Consider the following 23844-nt stretch of genomic DNA (forward strand, 5'->3'; position numbering starts at 1 on the left):
TCTCTCTCTCCCCTAGTTTGTGCTCTCTCCCTTTCTCTCTATTCTCTCTGTACCTTCTGCAGGTGTCCCTGGTCCTGGAGCTGTATATCGCTGAGGTGCAGTTACTGGTCCCACCAACTTGCAGTGTCTATTTGTTGTTTATTGTTGCTGTTCTTTTCTCTCCGCTCTATCCACTCACCCCATCCGGTCGAGGCAGATGGCCGCCCAAACTGAGCCCGGTTCTGCTGGAGGTTTTTTCTTCCGTTAAAGGGAGTTTTTTCCTTCCACTGTCGCCAAGTGCTTGCTCATAAGGGAATTGTTGGGTTTTTAGTTTTAGTTTTTGTAAAGTGCCTTGAGATGATTTGTATTGTGATTTGGCGCTATACAAATAAAATTGAATTGAATTGAATTGAATTGAATTGAATTGAATCGTAGGGCTGCAATGAATCCTCAAGGAAATTGAGGAATTTGATTACAAAAAAATCCTCAAAGCAAATTCTTTGCCTCAAGTATTCGTTTTAACTAGTATTACTATCACTTGCATTATCAAACCTGCTCTGCCTAGGGATTTCATTTCAGTATCAAAAGTTGGCGCTATGGCAGAGAGCGAGACTCTTAACATAACTGCTTAACATAGTCTAAATAAACGGCTGATTTATTTAAAGTTTAAACAATGTAATTTGATGACATGATTTCGTGAATCGGCTGTGAAAAGATATTTAATCATTATTTTTGAGCAGATGGAGTAATTGTCAATGCTGAACACCAGCTTGTTAACACTTTTTAAGTTGTTAAGCAGTTTAATTAGATTAGAACATTTAATGGAATTTAAACAATGCCGTTCAATAGAGTGGGCTCTTTAAATATTTGCGTGGTTGTGACGACGCATAACACGTGAAAACATCAACATGGCAGATGTTATAAAATTGGACAAGCCGTATTGATAATCTAGAAGAAAACACTGTGATGGACCCTCAATTACCTCATGCCCAGTGGCCTATTGGGAAAGTAATCAAGGTCTATCCCAGTCTTCAGCTTTTCATTCTAACACAGCAGATAGACTACTGTGATGGCGGCTGTTATAAAATTACTTAAGTCTGTCAAATAGCCCCTCTGATGGACAGGTGAGATGAGTGCAGTTTGACCTAGTTATTAATAGCCTAACCCAAATCAGGTGTGCTGGTACTACTTAAAGTCTAAGTCATATCAGAGGAATCACTGCTCTTTGATCCAACCCACTTCTCCAAGCCCCATGTGTCTGTGATGAAATAAGCTTCCTGTTCCTTTTTTACTTTAGATTGCACTTTATTTACCTTAATGTTTACTTACTAACAAGTATTGTGTATGTGTCTTGCTTCAGAAACCATGGTATGACTGGAGAAAATTAAACTGAGAAATCTGATCTACATCTGGTGTTATCTCTTTAATTTGAGAAGCTACTGTGGTCAGCCTTCACTACTGCTAGAACCAAATATAACTAACAGCGGATGTAGTACATCCGAATTCCATTCATACCACCCATACTCATACTATATAGAACGTACTATTTTAATGGCCGCCAACTACGTACTTACTCAAATGTAGGAGTCTTGGCTAATTATAGACCAATATCCAACCTGCCATTTATTTCTAAAATCCTAGAAAAAGCTGTTGCTAAGCAGCTATCAGACCACTTACACAGGAATGAACTACTTGAAGATTTTCAATCAGGATTTAGAGCACATCATAGTACAGAAACAGCACTGTTGAAAGTTACCAACGATCCTCTCTTAGCCTCAGATAATGGACTTGTTTCAATACATGTCCTCCTAGACCTTAGTGCTGCATTCGACACCATTGACCACAACATCTTATTACAGAGACTGGAGCATGTGATTGGTATCAGAGGAACAGCGTTAAAATGATTCCAATCCTATTTATCGGACAGATTCCAGTTTGTTCATGTCCTTGATGAACCTTCCACTCGAACAAAAGTTAGTTATGGAGTTCCACAAGGCTCCGTGCTAGGACCGATTCTGTTCACCCTGTACATGCTTCCTTTAGGATATGTCATTAGGAAGCACTCTATTAACCCTCTGGGGTCTGAGGGGGTTTTTGGGGCCTGGACAAATTTTGACATGTCCTGACATTTGTGCTTTTTTCAGTGTTTTTTAAACATATTAATGTCTAAAGTCTAATAACACTGTAATCAGCACAAAATTGGCTACAATAATATGTGAGCTTCAAGTTTATACATTATTGTGTTTTTGAGAAAAAAGTGTTTATGCATGGCTAGTGAAAAACTACAATTTTTTACTCACTGAAATAAGACCATAAAACACAAACAGAACATTGGTTCACAAGACTTTGGAGACCAGCATGTTGTAGGCTAAAGTGTTTACTTCAGAGTGCTGTGAATGTCATCTTGTTCACACATTCACAATAAACAATACACTGATTTAAATTTTCTAAGACACTTTTTGTCCAGAAAGGCCATATGCAAGAGGGTGTGTCTGAGGATGAATAGTCATGTGATTTACCTGAGAACACAAAAGACGCACTGAACGACCAGACAAAGCCGCGCATAATGAGCCTTTCAGTCAATGTAGATGGGACGGATTAGTGCAGCACAATACAAAACAATGAGGAGCCAAACGATCCTCATTTGAGTTAAAATCAGTGTTTTTACTCTGAGGACAAGCTAAACTATTTGTCTCTGTGAGGAATGTAAGGAGCGCCGCTTCACGTGCGTAACGCGCCATCATCCAAACACGCCGAAAAAGTGAGTAAATTCTATGATGAAGTTTGATATTTTGTGTCATTTCTCGGGGGCGTGCACATATTTACCTGGTTCACCTGAGATTATTTACATGTGAACAGTGAACAGAGTACAAGGCGGGACCGCATTACCTGTAATGAGGTGAGACAGGAAAATATGGACTTCTCCTTACGTTCATACGGATTAAATAAAAAGTGATGATTTGTTTTTGACTTGAATTGTTTCACTCAAAAGAAAACATTTCAAGCTTTCTAGCCATATAATTCTTATTTTTATGAGGCAAGTATTCGCTGAGATTCTGGTTGTTTTATTTACGCGTCTGTGAAGAGAAATGGCAGAGACAGAAAAGTCCGAGAGCGCACCCTGTCGGCTTTCTTTATTTAAAAAAAGCACAACGTTTTGTTGTTATTATGATGGTATACCACTAAAACTAGACCCTTTACAGATTTGAATGATATACTTCTTTTATCTGTACGATCAGAATTGACGGAGTAATTTAAGTTTGTTCCGGCCTTATCAGAAAAAGATGCGTCAAAATGCACCGGAGCGTGCGTCGACCCCAGAGGGTTAATTACCACTGCTATGCAGATGACACTCAGTTATATCTATCTATTAAACCTGTTAACACAAACCAGTTAATCAGACTTCAAGCCTGTCTAACTGACATAAAGGCCTGGATGACCAGTAACTTTTTACTTTTAAACTCAGAGAAAACAGAAGTCATTATATCTGGGCCAAAAAATCTCAGAAACAACTTTTCTAAAATTATAGCTACTCTAGATGGCATAACCCTGGCCTCCAGCACTACTGTAAAAAACCTTGGAGTTATTTTTGACCAGGACATGTCCTTTAACTCACACATAAAACAAATCTCTAGAGCTGCATTCTTTCACCTGCGCAACATTTCCAAAATTAGGAACATCCTGTCTCAAAATGATGCAGAAAAACTAGTCCATGCATTTGTTACCTCAAGGCTAGATTACTGTAACTCATTACTATCAGCCCCCCCCCCCCGCCCTTCCGTTCCCCTCCCCTCTCTTCCTCTCCTCCCACCTCATGTATATTCCACCATTGAATGTCACTAACCTTGTGCTCCCTCTCTCTCTGTTCTCTCGATACCTTCGGCAGGTATCCCTGGTCCTGGAGCTGTATATCGCTGATGTGCAGTTACTGGTCCCACCAACCTGCAGTGTCTATTTGTTGTTTATTGTTGCTGTTCTTTTCTCTCTGCTCTATCCACTCACCCCAACCGGTCGAGGCAGATGGCCGCCCAAACTGAGCCTGGTTCTGCTGGAGGTTTTTTCCTCTCCACTGTCGCCAAGTGCTTGCTCATAAGGGAATTGTTGGGTTTTTAGTTTTTGTAAAGATTTGGGGCTATACAAATAAAATTGAATTGAATAAAATTGAATTGAATAGTACCTACCAGATAGTATGCGACTTAGAAAATGGCCTAAGAAAACATGTAGATGTTTACAGTGACAGTATTTTTAGAAGGCTTTTTTGGTTTGTTTCATTACTTTTTAAAAACAGTAAATTTTTATTTACATTATTTAAATCTGTAAATCATAGACGAGCAGCTTGATCTGTAACAACAAATCTTTTAATGAAGTGGTCATCATCATCATCATGGTTTGCATTAAAAGAACAGGTAAAGATTTAAATATCCAATGTGTTGGTGTTCAACCTGTGTGCATGAGTAAACCATGAAAAACAACTGGCTTCACATTATCTGACTGATCTGACGGAAAGTCACACTTCCAAACAGGATTCTGCTTTGCTGTTTACAATGACAGACTCCTGGTCTATCAACAGAACAAAACATACAATATCATCTTTGCAAATGAACAGAAATCCTGTCTGTGTGCCCAGGAAAATTTTTTTAAAGCAAAGCTTCACTCTCCCACAATAATTACATCTAAAAACACAAACCTCTGATATCTGACCCACAAACTCAAGCCTCTTTACTCTGCATCCTGCTGTTGTAACATAGCTAACCAACAAACGTTTTCTGCCAAGTAAACTAGACAGACTTACCAGACAAACTATCATCCTTACAGTTATCCTCAAAAGCAAACAGCCAACCCGTCCTGTTTCAGAGTAAAACCAAGGCTATGAGTAGACAGAGCATGTTAGCCAACAGCATTAGTGCTAACTATACAGCCAACGTGGCTAATTTCAACATGTCCATGTTTTAAGAAAACAAAATATTGTACTGTGGAGCAATCTAGAATGAACCACTACAGGAGCTGTGGCTTTTTGGCAGCCTTTTTATTTGAAGAGACAGCCTCAGACACTAGCAAGCTTCCTGTGCTTCATACACCGCATAACCCCAGGTAGGCAGGCTTGACATTGAACATGCCCATCACATGGGAGAACATGAGGGAGTCTACTAACAGACAACACTTCTGACTGATGGTGCAGACAAGAAAACATTCGCCTCACATTGATTACATGGGAGACTCCTAAAGGCAGTTAAACAGATATGGGAACTCATACACATAAACAGGCTAACTGAACACAAGGATTAACTATTTACAGTAACTGGCAGTGCTGCAAGGGATGCTGGATAACCTCATCCCTTGTGCACACTACATACAGTGGGTACCGAAAGTATTCAGACCCCTTTAAATTTTTCACTCTTTGTGTCATTGCAGCCATTTGCCAAAATCAAAAAGTTCATTTTATTTCTCAATGTACACTCAGCACCCCATCTTGACAGAATAAACCAGAAATGTAGAAATTTTTGCAAATTTATTAAAAAAGAAAAACTGAAATATCACTGTGAGCTCAGCCACAGTGATCTTTGGGTTCTTCTTTACCTCTCTCACCAAGGCTCTTCTCCCACGATTGCTCAGTTTGGCTGGACGGCCAGGTTTAGGAAGAGTTCTGGTCGTCCCAAACTTCTTCCATTTGAGGATTATGGAGGCCACTGTGCTCTTAGGAACCTTGAGTGCTGCAGAAATTCTTTTGTAACCTTGGCCAGATCTGTGCCTTGCCACAATTCTGTCTCTGAGCTCCTTGGGCAGTTCCTTCGACCTCATGATTCTCATTTGCTCTGACATGCACTGTGAGCTGTAAGGTCTTATATAGACAGGTGTGTGCCTTTCCTAATCAAGTCCAATCAGTTTAATTAAACACAGCTGGACTCCAATGAAGGAGCAGAACCATCTCAAGGAGGATCAGAAGAAATGGACAGCATGTGAGTTAAATATGAGTGTCACTGCAAAGGGTCTGAATACTTATGACCATGTGATATTTCAGTTTTTCTTTTTTAATAAATTTGCAAACATTTCTACATTTCTCGTTTTTTCTGTCAAGATGGGGTGCTGAGTGTACATTAATGAGAAATAAAATGAACTTTTTTGATTTTGGCAAATGGCTGCAATGACACAAAGAGTGAAAAATTTAAAGGGGTCTGAATACTTTCCGTACCCACTGTAGTCCCCCTCTAAGAGAGTTAACTGTCCCCAGAGCCCTTAGTCCACCACAAAGTCTCTATGAAGGAACGACAGCCCGATTGCACCCTACCAACTTCACCCGATATATCACCTCAGTCAGTCTGTCCAACACCATACATGGCCAAACCCAATGGCTCATGAGCTTGGACGACAGTCCTTTCTTGCGGGTCGCGCAGTACCACCCACACCTGCGCATCAATCTCCAGAGGTTCCCCTCTGCACCGTGTATTGTAGGCCCGCTTCCATACCAGGCCCCCCCCCTCCACCTCTGGCTGTGGTGGGGACCCAAACATCAGTTCCACCAGGGGGCGGACCTCTCTCCCGAACATGTCAATAGCCAATAATGGCAGCCAGCACAGTTCTGCCGAACTTTTCTGTGGGCGGTGTTTGTGGGTAGAGCCAGAGGAGGGACTTGCCTCTAGTATACATACACAAGAGCAGAATGTTTCACAACTTCCCTTCAAAAAAAGAGGAAAAAGGGGAAAAAAAAGGAGGCAGCACATCTCTACCTTGCTTGGTGTGTCTCTAGAGACACCAGACAGCCATATAGAAATAGAGGTGGATTTGCATGAATAAGTTTCATTTCATGTTGGCTTTGGTTTTCAATACAAAGTGTGTTGAAGTTGTACACATTGAGTCTTCTTTGAACTTTCTTATCCACTTGTTTTTACTTCCTACAAATGCCACTAAGCAAGAAAAGACTTGTACACAAATGACTGCAGTCTTCTGTGCATCAGCTGAGGTCTACACTTTTTTATGTTAGAGTGAATTTGAATGTAAGAACACTTACATGCAATTTTTAAGGATAGACTTAAAACCTTCCTCTTTGACAAAGCGTATAGTTAGGGCTGGCTTCAGGTAACCCTGAACCATCCCTTAGTTATGCTGCTATAGGCCTAGACTGCCCGAGGACCATCGGTGCACTGAGCTCCCCTACCCTAACCCCCCCCTTTCCCTTCCCCTCCCCTCTCTTCTCTCCTCCCACCTCATGTATATTCCACCATTGAATCTTACTAACCTTGTGCTCTCTCTCTCCCCTAGTTTGTGCTCTCTCCCTCTCTACCTGTTCTCTCTCTACCTTCTGCAGGTGTCCCTGGTCCTGGAGCTGTATATCGCTGAGGTGCAGTTACTGGTCCCACCAACCTGCAGTGTCTATTTGTTGTTTATTGTTGCTGTTCTTTTCTCTCCGCTCTATCCACTCACCCCAACCGGTCGAGGCAGATGGCCGCCCAAACTGAGCCCGGTTCTGCTGGAGGTTTTTTTCTTCCGTTAAAGGGAGTTTTTTCCTCTCCACTGTCGCCAAGTGCTTGCTCATAAGGGAATTGTGGGGTTTTTAGTTTTAGTTTTTGTAAAGTGCCTTGAGATGATTTGTATTGTGATTTGGCGCTATACAAATAAATAAATTGAATTGAATTGAACTGAATTGCATACCAAACCATAGGGTAGGGGGGTCTGTATCAGTCACAGATGGCCAATGGCCCATTACACCACTAATATATATATAAATGAATTACCTGTAACAACTGACTTCAAATTTTTACACAGTGCAGAACTAGTTTCAGGTACTATTAGAGAGAGGACACATAAATATATAGAAAAGCAGAGAAGGTAGGTTGTTGTTAGTAACTATAGTAATTGTGCAGACAATTACTACAGTATGTGACAAAATGAACTAAAATACAACCTAATCACAGCAGCTATTCTGTGAGATCAGCTATATTTAAAATGTGCCATGATAAAGTTACTACTCTCTCTCTCCAGTATTTTATGACAAGCTCAAAACAAAGTAAAAAAAAAACAAACAGTTTGCTTCAAAGTGGACTGGCTCTGAAAACAACAGAGCAGAACAGGAAGTAAAAGCAGATAAAGGTCCTGGGGTAAAACTGGGGTTGACATGCCAGAGAGTCACCTATGCAAGGAATGGAGTCTACATGCACTATTATATCAGGTTTTTAATACTGAAAAAACATTTTCACTCTGGCCGAACTGCTTTCCACATGATGTGTTAGGATGGACATCTTCATTTCAATGACATAAATCAAACATTTCTATATGTAAGTGATCAATCAGTATGGCTATAAGATCTTCGGATGTTACAGTGTAAGTGCTTTTTTGTTTGTTTGTTTTTTGTAAAGTGCCTTGAGATGATTTGTATTGTGATTTGGTGCTATATAAATAAAATTCAATTGAAATTAACTGAATTTTGCTGTGCTTTTCTCTATACACATTAGCAAATTCTGGATGACCCACTAGAGCTTCCAGTTTTGAAAATTTCCAGGAACAGGACACGAAGATTCGAGGCAGTCTAACAAAATTCACCCCCTGAATCCTGGTCTATGTCTGGTGTTAAATGTGCAATTTAAATTCGGATGAAACCGTGAAATAATACGGTTTTATCTTACTGTCTGAAAGTATGAAAACATTCACGACTAGTTGAGTATAGCCTGTAAATTGCCTATATGTTTAGAATCTTAGGCTGATGGTTGCTTTTAAAAAAACATCCAAGGTGATGGCCCCTCTGGCAGAAAAAGTGGCCTCAGTCGTGGCCCTGCCCTCCAACCCCACCTCATCACAGTGAAAACTGTCTAGAACTGCCCTGATGTCATTTGCTCTCATTTTCTGCTCTACAGGTAGCATTGAGCAATTTTAGACCCACAATTTAAATTAGAACAATGATACAAAACTTTCTAATCCAACAAGTGTATGTTGGTACCTTTGAACATTTTAGACGGCATAATGAAGTTAACATCCAGAAAAACATCCACCGTGAAACACAATTTGCAGACTGACCATCGACTTAACGTAGCTAAATGCAGAAGTACGTTAGCCTCAACCGCAGAACCTTTTAAACAGAATGTACTCACACGGTGTATGACTGCTGGACTTCCAGGTGAGACGTTCCCATGAACCGTCGTCTATCCAGCCATAGATGTGTCTGTACTGGACGCTCGGCTCAGCCCAGACGCTCACAGACGGGTTAAGAATGCGGAAAACACCCACATTTACTGTTTGATGTCATGTCCGAGTTACCGTAAATACGAGTTCAGCAACCTTAAGAGGCGTTCGCGACACCTCCTATTGGTTCAGACTTTTAAGGCCCTGGCTTATCTTATTTCATTTTTGATACGAACGCACCAAACTGGCAACTAATAAAATAATACTTCCGGTTTGTAAAAATAAAAGCGGAAAATACATAAAATGCTAATCTATCTTACAAACAAATGATACATTTCATTAAAATAAGGAATTTATGTGTCATTTGTCCATAAAGTTACTATTGGATCAAAGCTGAACTCAATATTACGAGAACTGAATGTACAAAATCTGGCCCAGGAACAAAGGAAATATAGCAAAAACCAGTTATACAAAACCATATTTTATAGAATAAAAATAATAATTGATCTATCATGTAATAATGAAAATGCAAACATCAAATAATAAATACACGTATAAACAAGAGCACATTAATATCCATAGCACTGTTGCCTCACAGCAAAAAGGTCGTGGTTCGCAACCTGGCCTTTCTGTGTGGAGTTTGCATGTTCTCCCTGTGCTTGCATGGGTTTACTCCGGATACTCTGGTTTCCTCCCACAGTCATAAAACATGTATGTCAGGTTGATTGGTGACTCTAAATTGCCCATAGGAGTGAGTGTGAGTGTGTGAGGTTGTCTGTCTTTGTGTGTCTATACGTGGCCCTGCTATGGACTGGTGACCTGTCCAGGGTATACCCCTGCCTTCCACCTGAAAGAGAGCTGGGATAGGCTCCAGCAGATCCCCGTGACCCTCGTTAAGGAATAAGCGGGTATAGAAAATGGATGGATGGATAATACAAAGCTAAATGCCTGCTAACAAATGAAAAAAAATCAACTGCTATGAATCAACAGATTGACCACATATCAAATAAAGAGCACAGAAGTTAATGAAAAGTCAGCACCAGTTGTGCTAAGTGATAACTTAATATTCAGTATTAAGCCTTCAGAGATCTTTGGAGAAAAAATAAGGTAAAGGAGGTAGGCAACAAGTTTATTAGTCAACAACAGCTTAGACAATGACTGAAAAAATAATAATTATTGAAACACACTATATGGGCTTCAACATTGTGCTCAGATGCTTCTGCAGAACTAGTTCTACACAAGGAATTAATTTTGTAGATTTACCTAATCCAGGGACTATGTCTCTCAGCTGGCCTGGGAACACCTTGGTATCCCCCCAGGAGAGCTGGAGGAAGTGTCTAGGGAGAGGGAAGTCTGGGCACCCAGACAAAGAGCCATAACTGTAAATGAAGTGTAAGATTATATTTTATGTTGCTGATTGAAATATGGTGCTCTAGCAGCAAAAAGAGAACACTTGTAAATGAGTACACTTTTATATCATTGGAGTTTTGGTTTTAATTTTTTTCCCTTCAGACTTCAGTTTCCTGCAGGCCCACTGACCAGCATGGAATTCTTCAGAAAAACATATTGTAGATCTCTTCAACTGTTTGGGTTTCATGAAAGGATTTCACCAGTGATAGGCTCCAGCGGATCCCCGTGACCCTGAACAGGAAAAGCGGGTATAGAAGATGGATGGATGGATGGATGGATTTCACCAGTGTGGTGGTCACCAGTCCATCACAGGGCCACATAGAGACAAACAACCTCACACAACTCCTATGGGCAATTTAGGACTGATTCACCAATCAACCTGACATACATGTTATTGGATTGAGAGAGGAAAGTATAAAAATAATAGTATAATTATAATGATAGTATAAAAATAAAAAAAAAAATTAAAGTTAAAGGTTGAGCATAGAGAAAATAGGCAATGATAGAATATAGTTTTCGGCATAAAAAAAGAAATTTGCAAATTGTGCCAAGTTGAAAAAAAAAAGTCTAACCACTTTTTAATGTGCAGTCCTTTTTTAGGGCAACACTCTAGAAGGAGGAGTCAGCTGCAGGCCAATCTTCTGGCCCAGCCACCAACAATAGGATTTGCAGTTCAAGTGTCTTGTCTTAAACTTTCAACAAATTTCTAGAACTGCATTCTTTCACCTGCGCAACATTTCCAAAATTAGGAACATCCTGTCTCAAAATGATGCAGAAAAACTAGTCCATGCATTTGTTTCCTCAAGGCTAGATTACTGTAACTCATTACTATCTGGATGTCCTAATATCTTAATAAAAAGCCTCCAATTAATCCAGAATGCCGCAGCCAGAGTCCTGACAGGAACTAGCAAGAGAGATCATATTTCTCCTATATTGGCTTCTCTTCATTGGCTCCCTGTAAAATATAGAATAGAATTTAAAATCCTTCTTCTCACATACAAATCCCTTCATAATCAAGCTCCTTCATACCTTAAAGACCTCATAGTACCATATTATCCCAATAGACCACTTCGCTCTCAGAGTGCAGGCCTACTTGTGGTTCCCAGAGTTCTCAAAAGCAGAATGGGAGGCAGAGCCTTGAGCTATCAAGCTCCTCTCCTGTGGAACCAGCTCTCAGCCTGGGTTCAGGAGGCAGACACTCTCTGTACTTTTAAGGCTAGACTTAAAACCTTCCTCTTTGACAAAGCATATAGTTAGGGCTGGCTTCAGGCAACCCTGAACCATCCCTTAGTTAGTTATGCTGCTATAGGCCTAGACTGCCTGAGGACCATCGGTGCACTGAGTTCCCCTACCCTAACCCCCCCCCCCCCCCTTCTCTCCCACCTCATGTATATTCCACCATTGAATGTTACTAACCTTGTGCTCTCTCTCTCCCCTAGTTTGTGCTCTCTCCCTCCCTCTCTCTCTCTCTCTCTGTACCTTCTGCAGGTGTCCCTGGTCCTGGAGCTGTTTATCGCTGATGTGCAGTTACTGGCCCCACCAACTTGCAGTGTCTATTTGTTGTTTATTGTTGCTGTTCTTTTCTCTCTGCTCTATCCACTCACCCCAACCGGTCGAGGCAGATGGCCGCCCAGACTGAGCCCGGTTCTGCTGGAGGTTTTTTTCTTCCGTTAAAGGGAGTTTTTCCTCTCCACTGTCGCCAAGTGCTTGCTCATAAGGGAATTGTTGGGTTTTTAGTTTTAGTTTTTGTAAAGTGCCTTGAGATGATTTGTATTGTGATTTGGCGCTATACAAATAAAATTGAATTGAATTGAATTGAATTGAACTTTGTCAAAGAATTTAAGTTCGATAGAGATGGGAAGGATGTGCAGCAGGTTAGGGTGATCAAGGACAGGGATGGTAATGTGTTGACAGGTGCCACAAGTGTGATGGAAAGATGGAAGGAATACTTTGGAGAGTTGATGAATGAGGAAAATGTCAGAGCAGGAAGTAGCAAAGATCAGTAAGGATGAAGTGAGGAAGGTGTTGAAGAGGATGAAGAGTGAAAAGGCAGTTGGTCCTGACGACATACCTGTGGAGGTATGGAAGTGTTTAGGAGAGGTGGCAGTAGAGTTTTTGACTGGGCTACTTAACAAGATCTTGGAGAGTGAGAGGATGCCTGAGGAATGGAGGAGAAGTGTACTGGTGCTCTTCTTTAAGAACAAGGGAGACGTGCAGAGTTGTGGAAACTACAGAGGAATAAAGCTGATGAGTCACACAATGAAGTTATGGGAAAGAGTAGTGGAGGCTAGGCTGAGGTCAGAAGTGAGCATTTGTGAGCAGCAGTATGGTTTCATGCCAAGAAAGAGAACCACACATGCAATATTTGCTTTGAGAATGCTGATGGAGAACTACAGAGAAGGCCAGAAGGAGCTGCATTGTGTCTTTGTAGATTTGGAAAAAGCATATGACAGGGTGCTGAGAGAGGAGCTGTGGTTTTGTATGAGGAAGTCTGGAGTGGCAGAGAAGTATGTTCAAATGGTGCAGAACATATATGAGAGCTGTAAGACAGTGGTGAGGTGTGCTGTAGGGGTGACAGAGGAGTTCAAGGTGGAGGTGGGACTGCACCAAGGATCAGTTTTGAGCCCCTTCTTGTTTGCTGTGGTGATGGACAGGCTGACAGATGAGGTTAGACAGGAATCTCCGTGGACCATGATGTTTGCAGATGACATTGTCATCTGTAGTGAGAGCAGGGAGCAGGTGGAGGAAAATCTAGAGAGGTGGAGGTTTGCTCTGGAAAGGAGAAGAATGAAGGTTAGCCGCAGTAAAACAGAGTACATGTGGGTAAATGAGAGGGAGTCAAGTAGAACGGTGAGGTTACAGGGAGTAGAGGTGAAGAAGGTGGAGGATTTTAAGTACCTAGGGTCAACAGTCCAGAGCAAAGGAGAGTGTGGAAAAGAAGTGAAGAGACTTTTGCAAGCAGTTTGGAACGGGTGGAGGAAAGTGTCAGGTGTGATGTGTGATAAAAGAGTGTAGAAAAAGACAGGAGGCAGAGCTGGAGGTAGCAGAGCTGAAGATGTTGAGGTTCTCTCTGGGACTGACGAGGATGGATAGCATCAGGAATGAGTACATCAGAGGGACAGCTCATGTTAGATGTTTTGGAGAAAAAGCCAGGGAAGCCAGATTGAGATGGTTTGGACATGTTCAGAGTTGGGACAGTGAATATATTGGTAAAAGGATGCTGAGGTTAGAGCTGCCAGGAAGGAGGCATAGAGGAAGACCAAAGAGGAGGTTCTTGGATGTAGTGAAGGAGAATATGAGGATTGTTGGTGTGGGTGAGGAGGATACAGCGGATAGGGTAAAATGGAGGCAGATGATTCGCTGTGGCGACCCCTGAAGAGAGCAGCCGAAAGAAGAAGAAGATATAATACAACTTATTGTACAAATCATCTTGCTCACTACTACTTTTGACATAATATTCTGAATGATGAGATCATATTTAATTAGTGGCAAAAGAAAATATTTAACAGAATCTCATGCACATACACAATATTACTCATCCCAGTAGTTCTTGGCTTTTTTGAAAGTAGGGCCTAGCATTTGGTTTGTTTGGATAAAATTTGATATTTTTAGTGAATAAAAACAAATAAATACAATCAAAATATACTAATATGATTCTAAATAAAACAAACTATTGCAAAGTTGGTTAGAAAGCCACAATTCCATGTCACAATAACATAACAGTAACAACTGCCCTTGCTTGCGATGGACTGGTGACCTGTCCAGGGTGTACCCCTGCCTTTCGCCCAAAGAGAGCTGGGATAGGCTCCAGCAGATCCACACGGCCCAAAAAATAGGAATAAGCAGGTACAGATAAATGGATGGATTTGCCTTGCGGCTCATTGGAGATCTGACATGTCATACACTCACTGAATATTGGTAACAACAGAAATTGCTACTTATCTTATTGATCCATCCATTATGTATACCCGCTTATTCCTAACCAGGGCAGCGGGGTTATCTTAATATGAAATTCAAAATTATGAAATTGTTCACAGTCCACCTGTATTGTTGAAAGAGGTTTGGATGAATCCCTGATTTTCAACTGGTGCCTTTGCCTTAAACATTATCACAAATGATCATTTTAGTGGTCTGGATATTGTGGAGTGAGCGAACCTCTGAACAATGTCTGTGTGCTGAGGATCTGATGGCATTTACCTGGGGAGTTCATAACAATGTGTGTTCTTTCACAAAAGATGCACTCCTTCACAAGCATCAGTACGACGTCCTGTCTTACTAGATGGAGTGAGGTGATCAATGGACAATATTACTAAAATGTCCATATACATTTTAGTAATATTGTCCTTACTTTCCTCTAAAGTGTCTACAAGAGCTGTCAGCTCACCTTCAGATATGTCTGACTTTAACTGCTGTCTAGCATACTGGGATTTTCGATTGTTCTTAATGTTAAGCGGTCTCTTTTGTAAGCCTCCACCTTCTGAAATGCAAGCATCATTTTCGTGGAGTTCCATGAATGACCAGAGCATCTGAGTTCTGCCCCTTCACTGGTACAGCCATTGTCTGGTCTGAGTCTGTAGTATCTACAGGTAGGTTTTCAGATGCTTCCATTATGATGGGAGTGTCACAACCTTAAGACTGTTGAATCACTGTTGGGTAACTACAGAATAAAGTGAGAAACTAGGCTATGAGGTTAACATGAAAAGTTTTAAAGAGCCAAATCTAAAAGTGATATGGCTATCACACAGTAAATTCCAACGTCTCTAATTGCATCCACATTTCCCTCACTTGTGTCTTTTCCTTGCACCTTATTTCTGCCCACATACAATGCAAGGAAAAGATTGGGGGTATGGGGGAGATGTGTCTAGAACTTGAGTGGAGTCTGCCTGTGGCTAATTGAACCGTTCGGACATAATTTAGAATGGCGCACGCACGCACGCACGCACACACACACAAATAATGCACAACAGTCTCAACTGCATGTCAGGATAAATCCCATGGTGCATTCAAGCTGAATGTTTTTCAATCAATACACAAGCTTTGAGCTCACAGGCAATGGATTTTCTGTTTCAACATTGTAGTCTGACGGATTACAGAACAATTCATTTCAATTTCCATCTTTGATAGTATATGGACTTCTGCTCAGTTCAATCTGGCAAAATTGGAATGTGAAATCGCAGAAATCACCAGACACAGCCTAATTAAAACCCAGCCTGTTTTTTTATTTTGCAGTTCAACAAGTGGCCTTAAACTTCAAATGTGAATTCAGTTCATTACATATACAATTATAAAATTCCATAAACCTGTTACAGTACTAACTGCCATTTCAACTGTTCTGCCACATGATCCATTTGTAAAAAAAAAAAAAAGGAATTACCAGCAATTGGTGAAGCTTAGAGCATGAGCAGTCAGTGAGAGCAGCTGCTAATGGTTTGTTGACCACAGCGAAGCCTTTCACCTTACCTTTGCTGCTCTTCAACTTCCTGACTGCAAGCTCTCTTAAACACATGCTTCTTTGATCAAATCACCACACCTCTTTGTCAATGTACTTTTAACTTTTATCCCCAATATGGGTTATTAGGTTATTCTAAGATTCTGTGCCCACTAAGCCCTCTGATTTCTACCCCCACCCCATACCCAGGAATGCCTTTTCAGTTTTTCTTGGCCTTTGGTGAGTCATACTTCCTCTTGCTGGAGTACCAGAGGAGCAGAGGGATGCCAATGGAGGGAAGGGTCATAACGCCAAACGCAGCCCAATCAAGCTAGAAAGTCATGGAAAAATAAGTTTCAAGGGAAAGTTTGTAAAAGAAAAATCTTTGTTCTTCTAGAATTGCTATTTCACTACAAATCTGTATTTATGATAGACTAAGTTCCAGTTTAGTCAAGTTAGATTTCATTTATGTACCAGAATTTTCTTCAAGGGTAACATGATAAAATACACTAACTGGCAAGCAAAAATGCATCAGCATGTGACTGCTGTTGTTGGTTTAGTGCACACTATATCAAGGCACTGATAACTTATTAACATACTATAAGGTAAAATACAGTAAGTAACTGGCTGCCAGTATGCTTAGTTTTTACAACACTAATGTTTTATAAGACTAGTCAACAGAGCTAAATTGCAGACTACCAGCCCTCAGACTCCATTTGCAACTTAGCAGGTCATTAAAAAAAAAAGAAAAACAGTGCAGAGGTTTTGGTTCCTACAAATATCCACTAGCACTTAACACTGCATGCAGGTGAGTGCATGCAGAAACCTGACCCACCAAGCAAAATGCTCTTTTTACTTACATAATGTGGAGAGAAGCGCCGATCAAACTCCCTCTGAGCCAGGATGCCTCCCTGACCTGGAGCGCTGGTAGAGCCAACCTGCAGGATAAATAAACACTTGAGCCTCCTTCACTTGATTAAACACTTTAACTGCTTTGATCCATTAAAATAAACTGGTTTTACCACAACTTGTCCTCCCTCCTGAGCCAGGTAGCTGACTGTAGCAGAGGTGAAATTAAAGTATCCAGCCTTTAGGGGGCGCAGCACTACTGTATGAGAGACATTGCTGGCTCTGAAAGTTCCAAAGTTAAATTGAACAACTTGAAATAAATGAAGAGTACATATTTGAAACAAATTCAAAAGGATGAGGATAAAAGGATAAGCAATTCCGATGTGCCCCCTAGTTTTTCAGCTGTGTTGGATTAGAGATATATTTTTAATTTAAATCCCAACATAGGTTTGAAATCACGCTATGTGACAATGTGCTAAACAAGAACAGTGTCTGCCCAGTGCTCTCTTTGCTGACTCCATCCTGCTCTCCCCCCTCCTCTCCCTCTGTTCTTCTCTTCTGTGCTCTCAAATAGCAATATCACTTAACATCCAATCACAGAATCTACAACCCCAATTCCAAAAAAGTTGGGATGCTGTGTAAAATCGACATTTAAAAACAGAATGTAATGATTTGCAAATCCCATAAACCATACTTTATTCACAAAAGAACATAGAAAACTTAGCAAATGTTTAAATTGATTTAAATTTAAAAAAATGTCATTTTGAAACTGACGGATGCAACACATCTGTCATTTTGACCTTACCTTCTCACCTGAACCTGGTTTTCCAGTTAGTGAGCCCAATGCACTGTCCTTAAATGTATTAAATATATTGTAAATATACTTTGTGTAACTGCAGAGCAAATGTGTTTATCTGGCTAAGTTACCATTAAGTTTAATGTAAACTTAAAATGTAGTTTTCTTTCATTTGTTAATGAAGAGTAACTGCCATGCTGTATAATATTGTTGTTGCTATTGCATATCCGCTTAAGCTAAAATAATAAAGTGCATCAGTTAGCTTATTACTTGGCAAGTGTGCAACCAAGTCAGCTAACTTTATTAATAAGTTTAACCCAATGTTCACAGAGCAGTCAGCAACTCTATTTGCTAAGGGTACATTTTCAACTTATTTTAATCTCCACCATGAAATTCACTGCTGTCTTTCTGTCATGCTTCCCCAAGATTGTTTTTATAGCAGATTACAGAAACAACGCTGGGCTGCCAAAGTATGAGCCTGCCAGTTAACCGGCTTAAGATGGCAATGCTGATTATGTTAAAATGGCAAAAATTAGCCTGATTAATCGATCAGCCTCTAATGTTAACTAGACACCATTATAAACGTTTTCCCATTTGTGCAAGAAGTGGCTGCTAACAGAGGATTCCTAAGGACAGAAAATGTGGACAACGTCAGTGTGAGTAACCTGAGATACAGAGGTATGTTAGATACACTGTTCTCCCATTAAACTATCATAAATGGTATAGCACCAGAAACACCTGAAGTGGAAGGAATTAAAAAGACTTTTAGGTTTAAGGATACGGTGCAATCCTGTCCCATTTGACATTCAACATTCCAGAAACAATTCCAAAGTCTTCAGGAGGAAAAGAGTCATCTGAAAGCTCCACCTCCAGAGCAGCACTGTAGAAACAGATAAGCAGATGGCATTCTGACAATAATGTATCTCAAAATACAGCCACAAAACATGTCAGATTAAATTTAGCCATGTGTGGAAAAGGACAAACTATCCCACTTCAGTTTCTATACACTGCCTGTGCATTAATGCAGCCACTGTGATAAGAAACGTTTGACAACATGCTTTTGCAATATAATAATCCATTGGTGGCAAAAAACCTACAAGGAATACGTTTGATGGATTTGTGTTATAATATTAAATCTTCAAGCTAACTAAAAAGTTAAAAATACCATAACAGGTTTTTCACAGGTCACAGGTCATTCTGATGTCCTATATATCAAAGACTTGTGTCATACACAGTTAACAGCTTTATATACATGGGAAAATACAACTCTTACCTGGAGCCCACATTGTAGATGTTGTACTGTAGGGTGAGATCACGGCCCTCCACAGCATAGCGGTTCAGCAGGGATTTTGAGGCCAACAAACGGGCTCCCTCTTCTCCAGAAACCACACCAAGCAGACCCAGGACAAGAAAAATATGCAGCATAGTCATCTGGGGAAAAAAAAAAATTCTGGTCATGAGAATAAGACAATTGGGAGGGAAGGGACATACAGATTCTGTGAGGTACAATCTACTTGAAAAGTCTCAGTACTGCCGCTCGCTATATGCAGAGTACTCAGTTTTTATAGGGCACCAATATATATATATATATATATATATATATATATATATATATATATATATATATATATATATATATATATATATATATATATATATATATATATATATATATATGTGTGGACACAGCACATCACTGCATGACACCGCACATGATGTCACATGATGTCAATCGGTATTGACCCATTCTGAAGATCGTAAGCTGTGCTTGTGACTCTGCTGCTTTTGCCTATTACACATGCCATCCTATAACCTTAGATTTGCTTCCTAGTGCTTTTTGCCACGACAACTGCAAATGATAATTAATGGACAACTATGAAAAACATCAGTAGTCCAGTGCCAAGAAATGAAAAAGAAAAAAAGCCCAAGATGAAGCCCATGCATCACTTTCAGGTACAGTGGGTACGGAACGTATTCAGACCCCTTTAAATTTTTCACTCTTTGTGTCATTGCAGCCATTGGCCAAAATCAAAAAAGTTCATTTTATTTCTCATTAATGTACACTCAGCACCCCATCTTGACAGAAAAAAACAGAAATGTAGAAATTTTTGCAAATTTATTAAAAACGAAAAACTGAAATATCACATGGTCATAAAGTATTCAGACCCTGTGCTCAGTATTGAGTAGAAGCACCCTTTTGAGCTAGTACAGCCATGAGTCTTCTTGGGAATGATGCAACAAGTTTTTCCACACCTGGATTTGGGGATCCTCTGCCATTCTTCCTTGCAGATCCTCTCCAGTTCTGTCAGGTTGGATGGTGAACGTTGGTGGACAGCCATTTTCAGGTCTCTCCACAGATGCTCAATTGGGTCTAGGTCAGGGCTCTGACTGGGCCAGTCAAGAATGGTCACAGAGTTGTTCCGAAGCCACTCCTTTGTTATTTTAGCTGTGTGCTTAGGGTCATTGTCCTGTTGAAAGGTGAACCTTCGGCCCAGTCTGATGTCCTGAGCACTCGAAGAGGTTTTCTTCCAGGATATCTCTGTACTTGGCTACATTCATCTTTCCTTCAATTGCAACCAGTCGTCCTGTCCCTGCAGCTGAAAAACACCCCCACAACATGATGCTCCCACCACCATGTTTCACTGTAGGGATTGTATTGGGCAGGTGATGAGCAGTGCCTGGTTTTCTCCACACATACTGCTTACAATTAACACCAAAAAGTTCAATCTTGGTCTCATCAGACCAGAGAATCTTATTTCTCATGGTCTGGGAGTCCTTCATGTGTATTTTGGCAAACTCTATGCAGGCTTTCATGTGTCTTGCACTGTGGAGAGGCTTCCATCGGGCCACTCTGCCATAAAGCCCCGACTGGTGGAGGGCTGCAGTGATAGTTGACTTTGTGGAACTTTCTCCCATCTCCCTACTGCATCTCTGGAGCTCAGCCACAGTGATCTTTGGGTTCTTCTTTACCTCTCTCACCAAGGCTCTTCTCCCATGATTGCTCAGTTTGGCTGGACGGCCAGGTCTAGGAAGAGTTCTGGTGGTCCCAAATTTTTTCCATTTGAGGATTATGGAGGCCACTGTGCTCTTAGGAACCTTGAGTGCTGCAGAAATTCTTTTGTAACCTTGGCCAGATCTGTGCCTTGCCACAATTCGCTCTCTGAGCTCCTTGGGTAGTTCCTTCGACCTCATGATTCTCATTTGCTCTGACATGCACTGTGAGCTGTAAGGTCTTATATAGACAGGTGTGTGCCTTTCCTAATCAAGTCCAATCAGTTTAATTAAACACAGCTGGACTCCAATGAAGGAGCAGAACCATCTCAAGGAGGATCAGAAGAAAAGGACAGCATGTGAGTTAAATATGAGTGTCACTGCAAAGGGTCTGAATACTTATGACCATGTGATATTTCAGTTTTTCTTTTTTAATAAATTTGCAAAAATTTCTACATATCTGCTTTTTTCTGTCAAGATGGGGTGCTGAGTGTACATTAATGAGAAATAAAATGAACTTTTTTGATTTTGGCAAATGGCTGCAATGACAAAGAGTGAAAAATTTAAAAGGGGTCTGAATACTTTCCGTACCCACTGTACGTTCATAATCCTGTGAATCTTTCTTCGGCTGTTGACATTAACGTATTGTAATGTCTGTAACAGTTTCACCATCACCAACCAAGAGTCTCCGAAGTTACAAAAATAGCTTAGACCACACACCATCCATGTTGAAATGGAGGGAACTTGAGATGGGTCTAAATAACAAGAGGGCAATAGACAATCAAGAATTAACTACTGGAGGCAGAGAGGAAAAGGTGGAAAGATGTCCTCACACGATTAGTCAGCATCACAATATCTTTGGCATGCCAAAATCTTGCTTTTAGGGCTCTTCAGATTGTCTCTACATAAACAATAGCAACTTTCTTAAGGAAGTCGAGCTTCTTGCACTGTTTGAACCTGTGATGGAAATTCATCTGTCAAGAGTCAAGGACAAAAGCACTCACACACATTACCTTGGACAACAAATCCAAAATGAGCTGGTACAGCTCATATGTAACAAAATACTGAAGACCATCGTGTCCCATATTCATCAGGCAAAATACTATTCCATTATTCTTGACTGCACCCCAGATACAAGTCATAAAGAACAAATGTCAGTCATACTGCGGACTGTGGCCTTGGAGCCAAAGCCAAAGGTTAAAGAATACTTTTTAGGATATGTGAAGGTCTTCAAAATCACTGGCTTGAATCTGTCAAATGTGATACTGGAAAAGCTTCAGAAATTTCAGATTCCTTTTGAAAATTGCAGAGGACAGGCCTACGATAATGGTGCTAATATGAAAGGTAAAAGACAAGGAGTGCAGGCAAGACTGCTGATGCGAAACCTACTGTGGTTATGTGCAGAAACTTCACATTCTTTTCAGGAGCTACACAACAATAGAACATCTTGTTGAAGCAAGTCCAGCTCACATTGAAGTCTTGAAGTGATGTAAGATGGGAAAGCAGAATACAAAGCATTACAGCTGTCAGACATCAAGTGAAGGAAATAAGAAATGCTCTCATTGAGGCAAGGCAAACTGAATGATCCAGTAGCCAAAGTAGAGGCTCAAACCCTGGCAGAAGTGGCTTCAACTGGGGTTTCTGATATGCACTGTTGTATGGTTTGACATCTTGACAAAAATTAACCAGGTGAACAAGATGCTTCAGTCTAGTTCAGTGCAACTGGATGTTGTTGTTGGATTCTTTGAGAGTACAAAAGATTCTCTCTTGAAATACAGACAATCTGGATTTGTGGATGCTCAGTCAACTGCAAAGGAACTCTGTGAGGAGAAAAAGCTGAGAATCACTGAAAGGCATTTTGCCTATGAGGCTGCAGATGAGCCCACCACTGATGCCTTCAAAAAGCTTGAAGTAATGTTTCAACAGTGTTGTGGACTCTGCTTTGGCATCACTTCAAGAGAGATTTCATGCTCATCTATGGCACAAGAGCGCTTGAGTGGTCTCACAATAATCAGCATCAACTCTGAATTAGCAAAGACATTATCATATGATGAGCTTATTGATGATTTTGCCTCCAGAAAAAACATAAGCGTGCCTTTGTAAATTCTGAACTTTGGAATGCTCCAGCAGATGTAAGTGGTGATTTTTGATCCAATTTATTATAGTTTACTTTGATAACATTTAATCTTTTTAAATGATTTATTTAATATGTGTAATTTTAGTTTGTTTTTTTTTTTTCTGTAGAGGTACAATTGTAATTTCTCAATAGATACTTTATTCAATAATAATATATATACATACAATATAATATACATAATACAATATCAATAATACAATTTAAATACTACTTATTTACTTTTATGTTTTATTAAAGTTATATTTTGAAAGATACTGAACTACGTATGAAGAGATTGGTTGTCAGACGAAACTATAGCTGGCTTGAGTGGCTGTTCATGGCTAAAAGTTAACGCCAAGCCAACTTTTTTATAAAAACTGGTCTAGCTTTCTAGCTAACGCTATTTAATATAGGTTCGGGTTTTATTCACTTCACATCGTTTGTAGACAGATAGGGCAAATAGTTAGAAAACAGTACATTTTAGCTGGCTAAGTCCAGGTCCTGAACACAGACGCTTACGTGGACCAGTTAGCTTTTAGACAACATTAATTCACAGAACACATCAGCCCCTAACCTTACAAATTACGTTACATGGATGAAGTCATTATTGCTAATATGTCTACTTCTAAAATACCAGCTAGATAAAACACCAAATATCAACTTGTTACCAGCCTTTGCGCAGTTAAAAGAGTAGAAAGACCGATTCTTACCGTTGACACAGCCTCCTCGCCCTGCAAAGAATGAAAGAATAAGACAAGCGCATGCTCAGAAGTTTAAGGCTGATGTTTGCATGACGTGTACTGAGGGGGAACATACAGAAGACTGCAAACAGCACAGCGCCCCTGGTGCCTGGGAGGTTTCTCTTGGGCTGTACGGGGTGTCAAAGACTTGTAATGACTTTCTACATTGCTATAAAGTTATTTTGAGCTAAAACAAATCTCAACAGGTGTTACTTTATACCCTTTGTGTTGAAGATGAGATACAGAGAGGGGAGCCCTGCTGGACCACCCAAATCTTCCACTGATATAAGCAGAATAAAGGTTAAATGTGCCCAAAGAGGCATTTTGCCTTGCAGACACTAGAGAATAAAATAGAACTAGAAAAGACAATTTCAGAAGAAATTGTGGTGAGATTGCTGGCTGCTGAAAAAAGCTTGAGCTAAAC

The 23844-nt window shown here is 40.4% G+C and overlaps 2 protein-coding genes across 2 annotated transcripts in view; both read right to left on the bottom strand.

Moving 5' to 3' along the window:
• LOC113125981 (death-associated protein kinase 2) overlaps positions 1 to 9321 on the bottom strand; it is a 35526-nt gene extending 26205 nt beyond the window's left edge. The window contains exon 1 of the mRNA XM_026299684.1: positions 9060 to 9321. The gene's annotated coding sequence lies outside the window, so the exon portion shown is untranslated. The remainder of the gene's footprint in view (positions 1 to 9059) is intronic.
• Positions 9322 to 15698: 6377 nt separating this feature from the next.
• ssr2 (signal sequence receptor, beta) lies at positions 15699 to 23469 on the bottom strand. Its single transcript, XM_026301180.1, has 6 exons — positions 23391 to 23469; positions 18847 to 19004; positions 18355 to 18453; positions 16951 to 17059; positions 16789 to 16866; positions 15699 to 16259 (listed from the first exon to the last, which is right to left on the bottom strand). Exons 2-6 carry the CDS (start codon positions 19002 to 19004, stop codon positions 16149 to 16151), a joined length of 555 nt encoding a protein of 184 aa, XP_026156965.1. The 5' UTR covers positions 23391 to 23469; the 3' UTR covers positions 15699 to 16148.
• Positions 23470 to 23844: the final 375 nt, after the last annotated feature.

Source organism: Mastacembelus armatus, chromosome 11 (genome assembly GCF_900324485.2).
Source record: "Mastacembelus armatus chromosome 11, fMasArm1.2, whole genome shotgun sequence".
Lineage (NCBI taxonomy): Eukaryota > Metazoa > Chordata > Actinopteri > Synbranchiformes > Mastacembelidae > Mastacembelus > Mastacembelus armatus.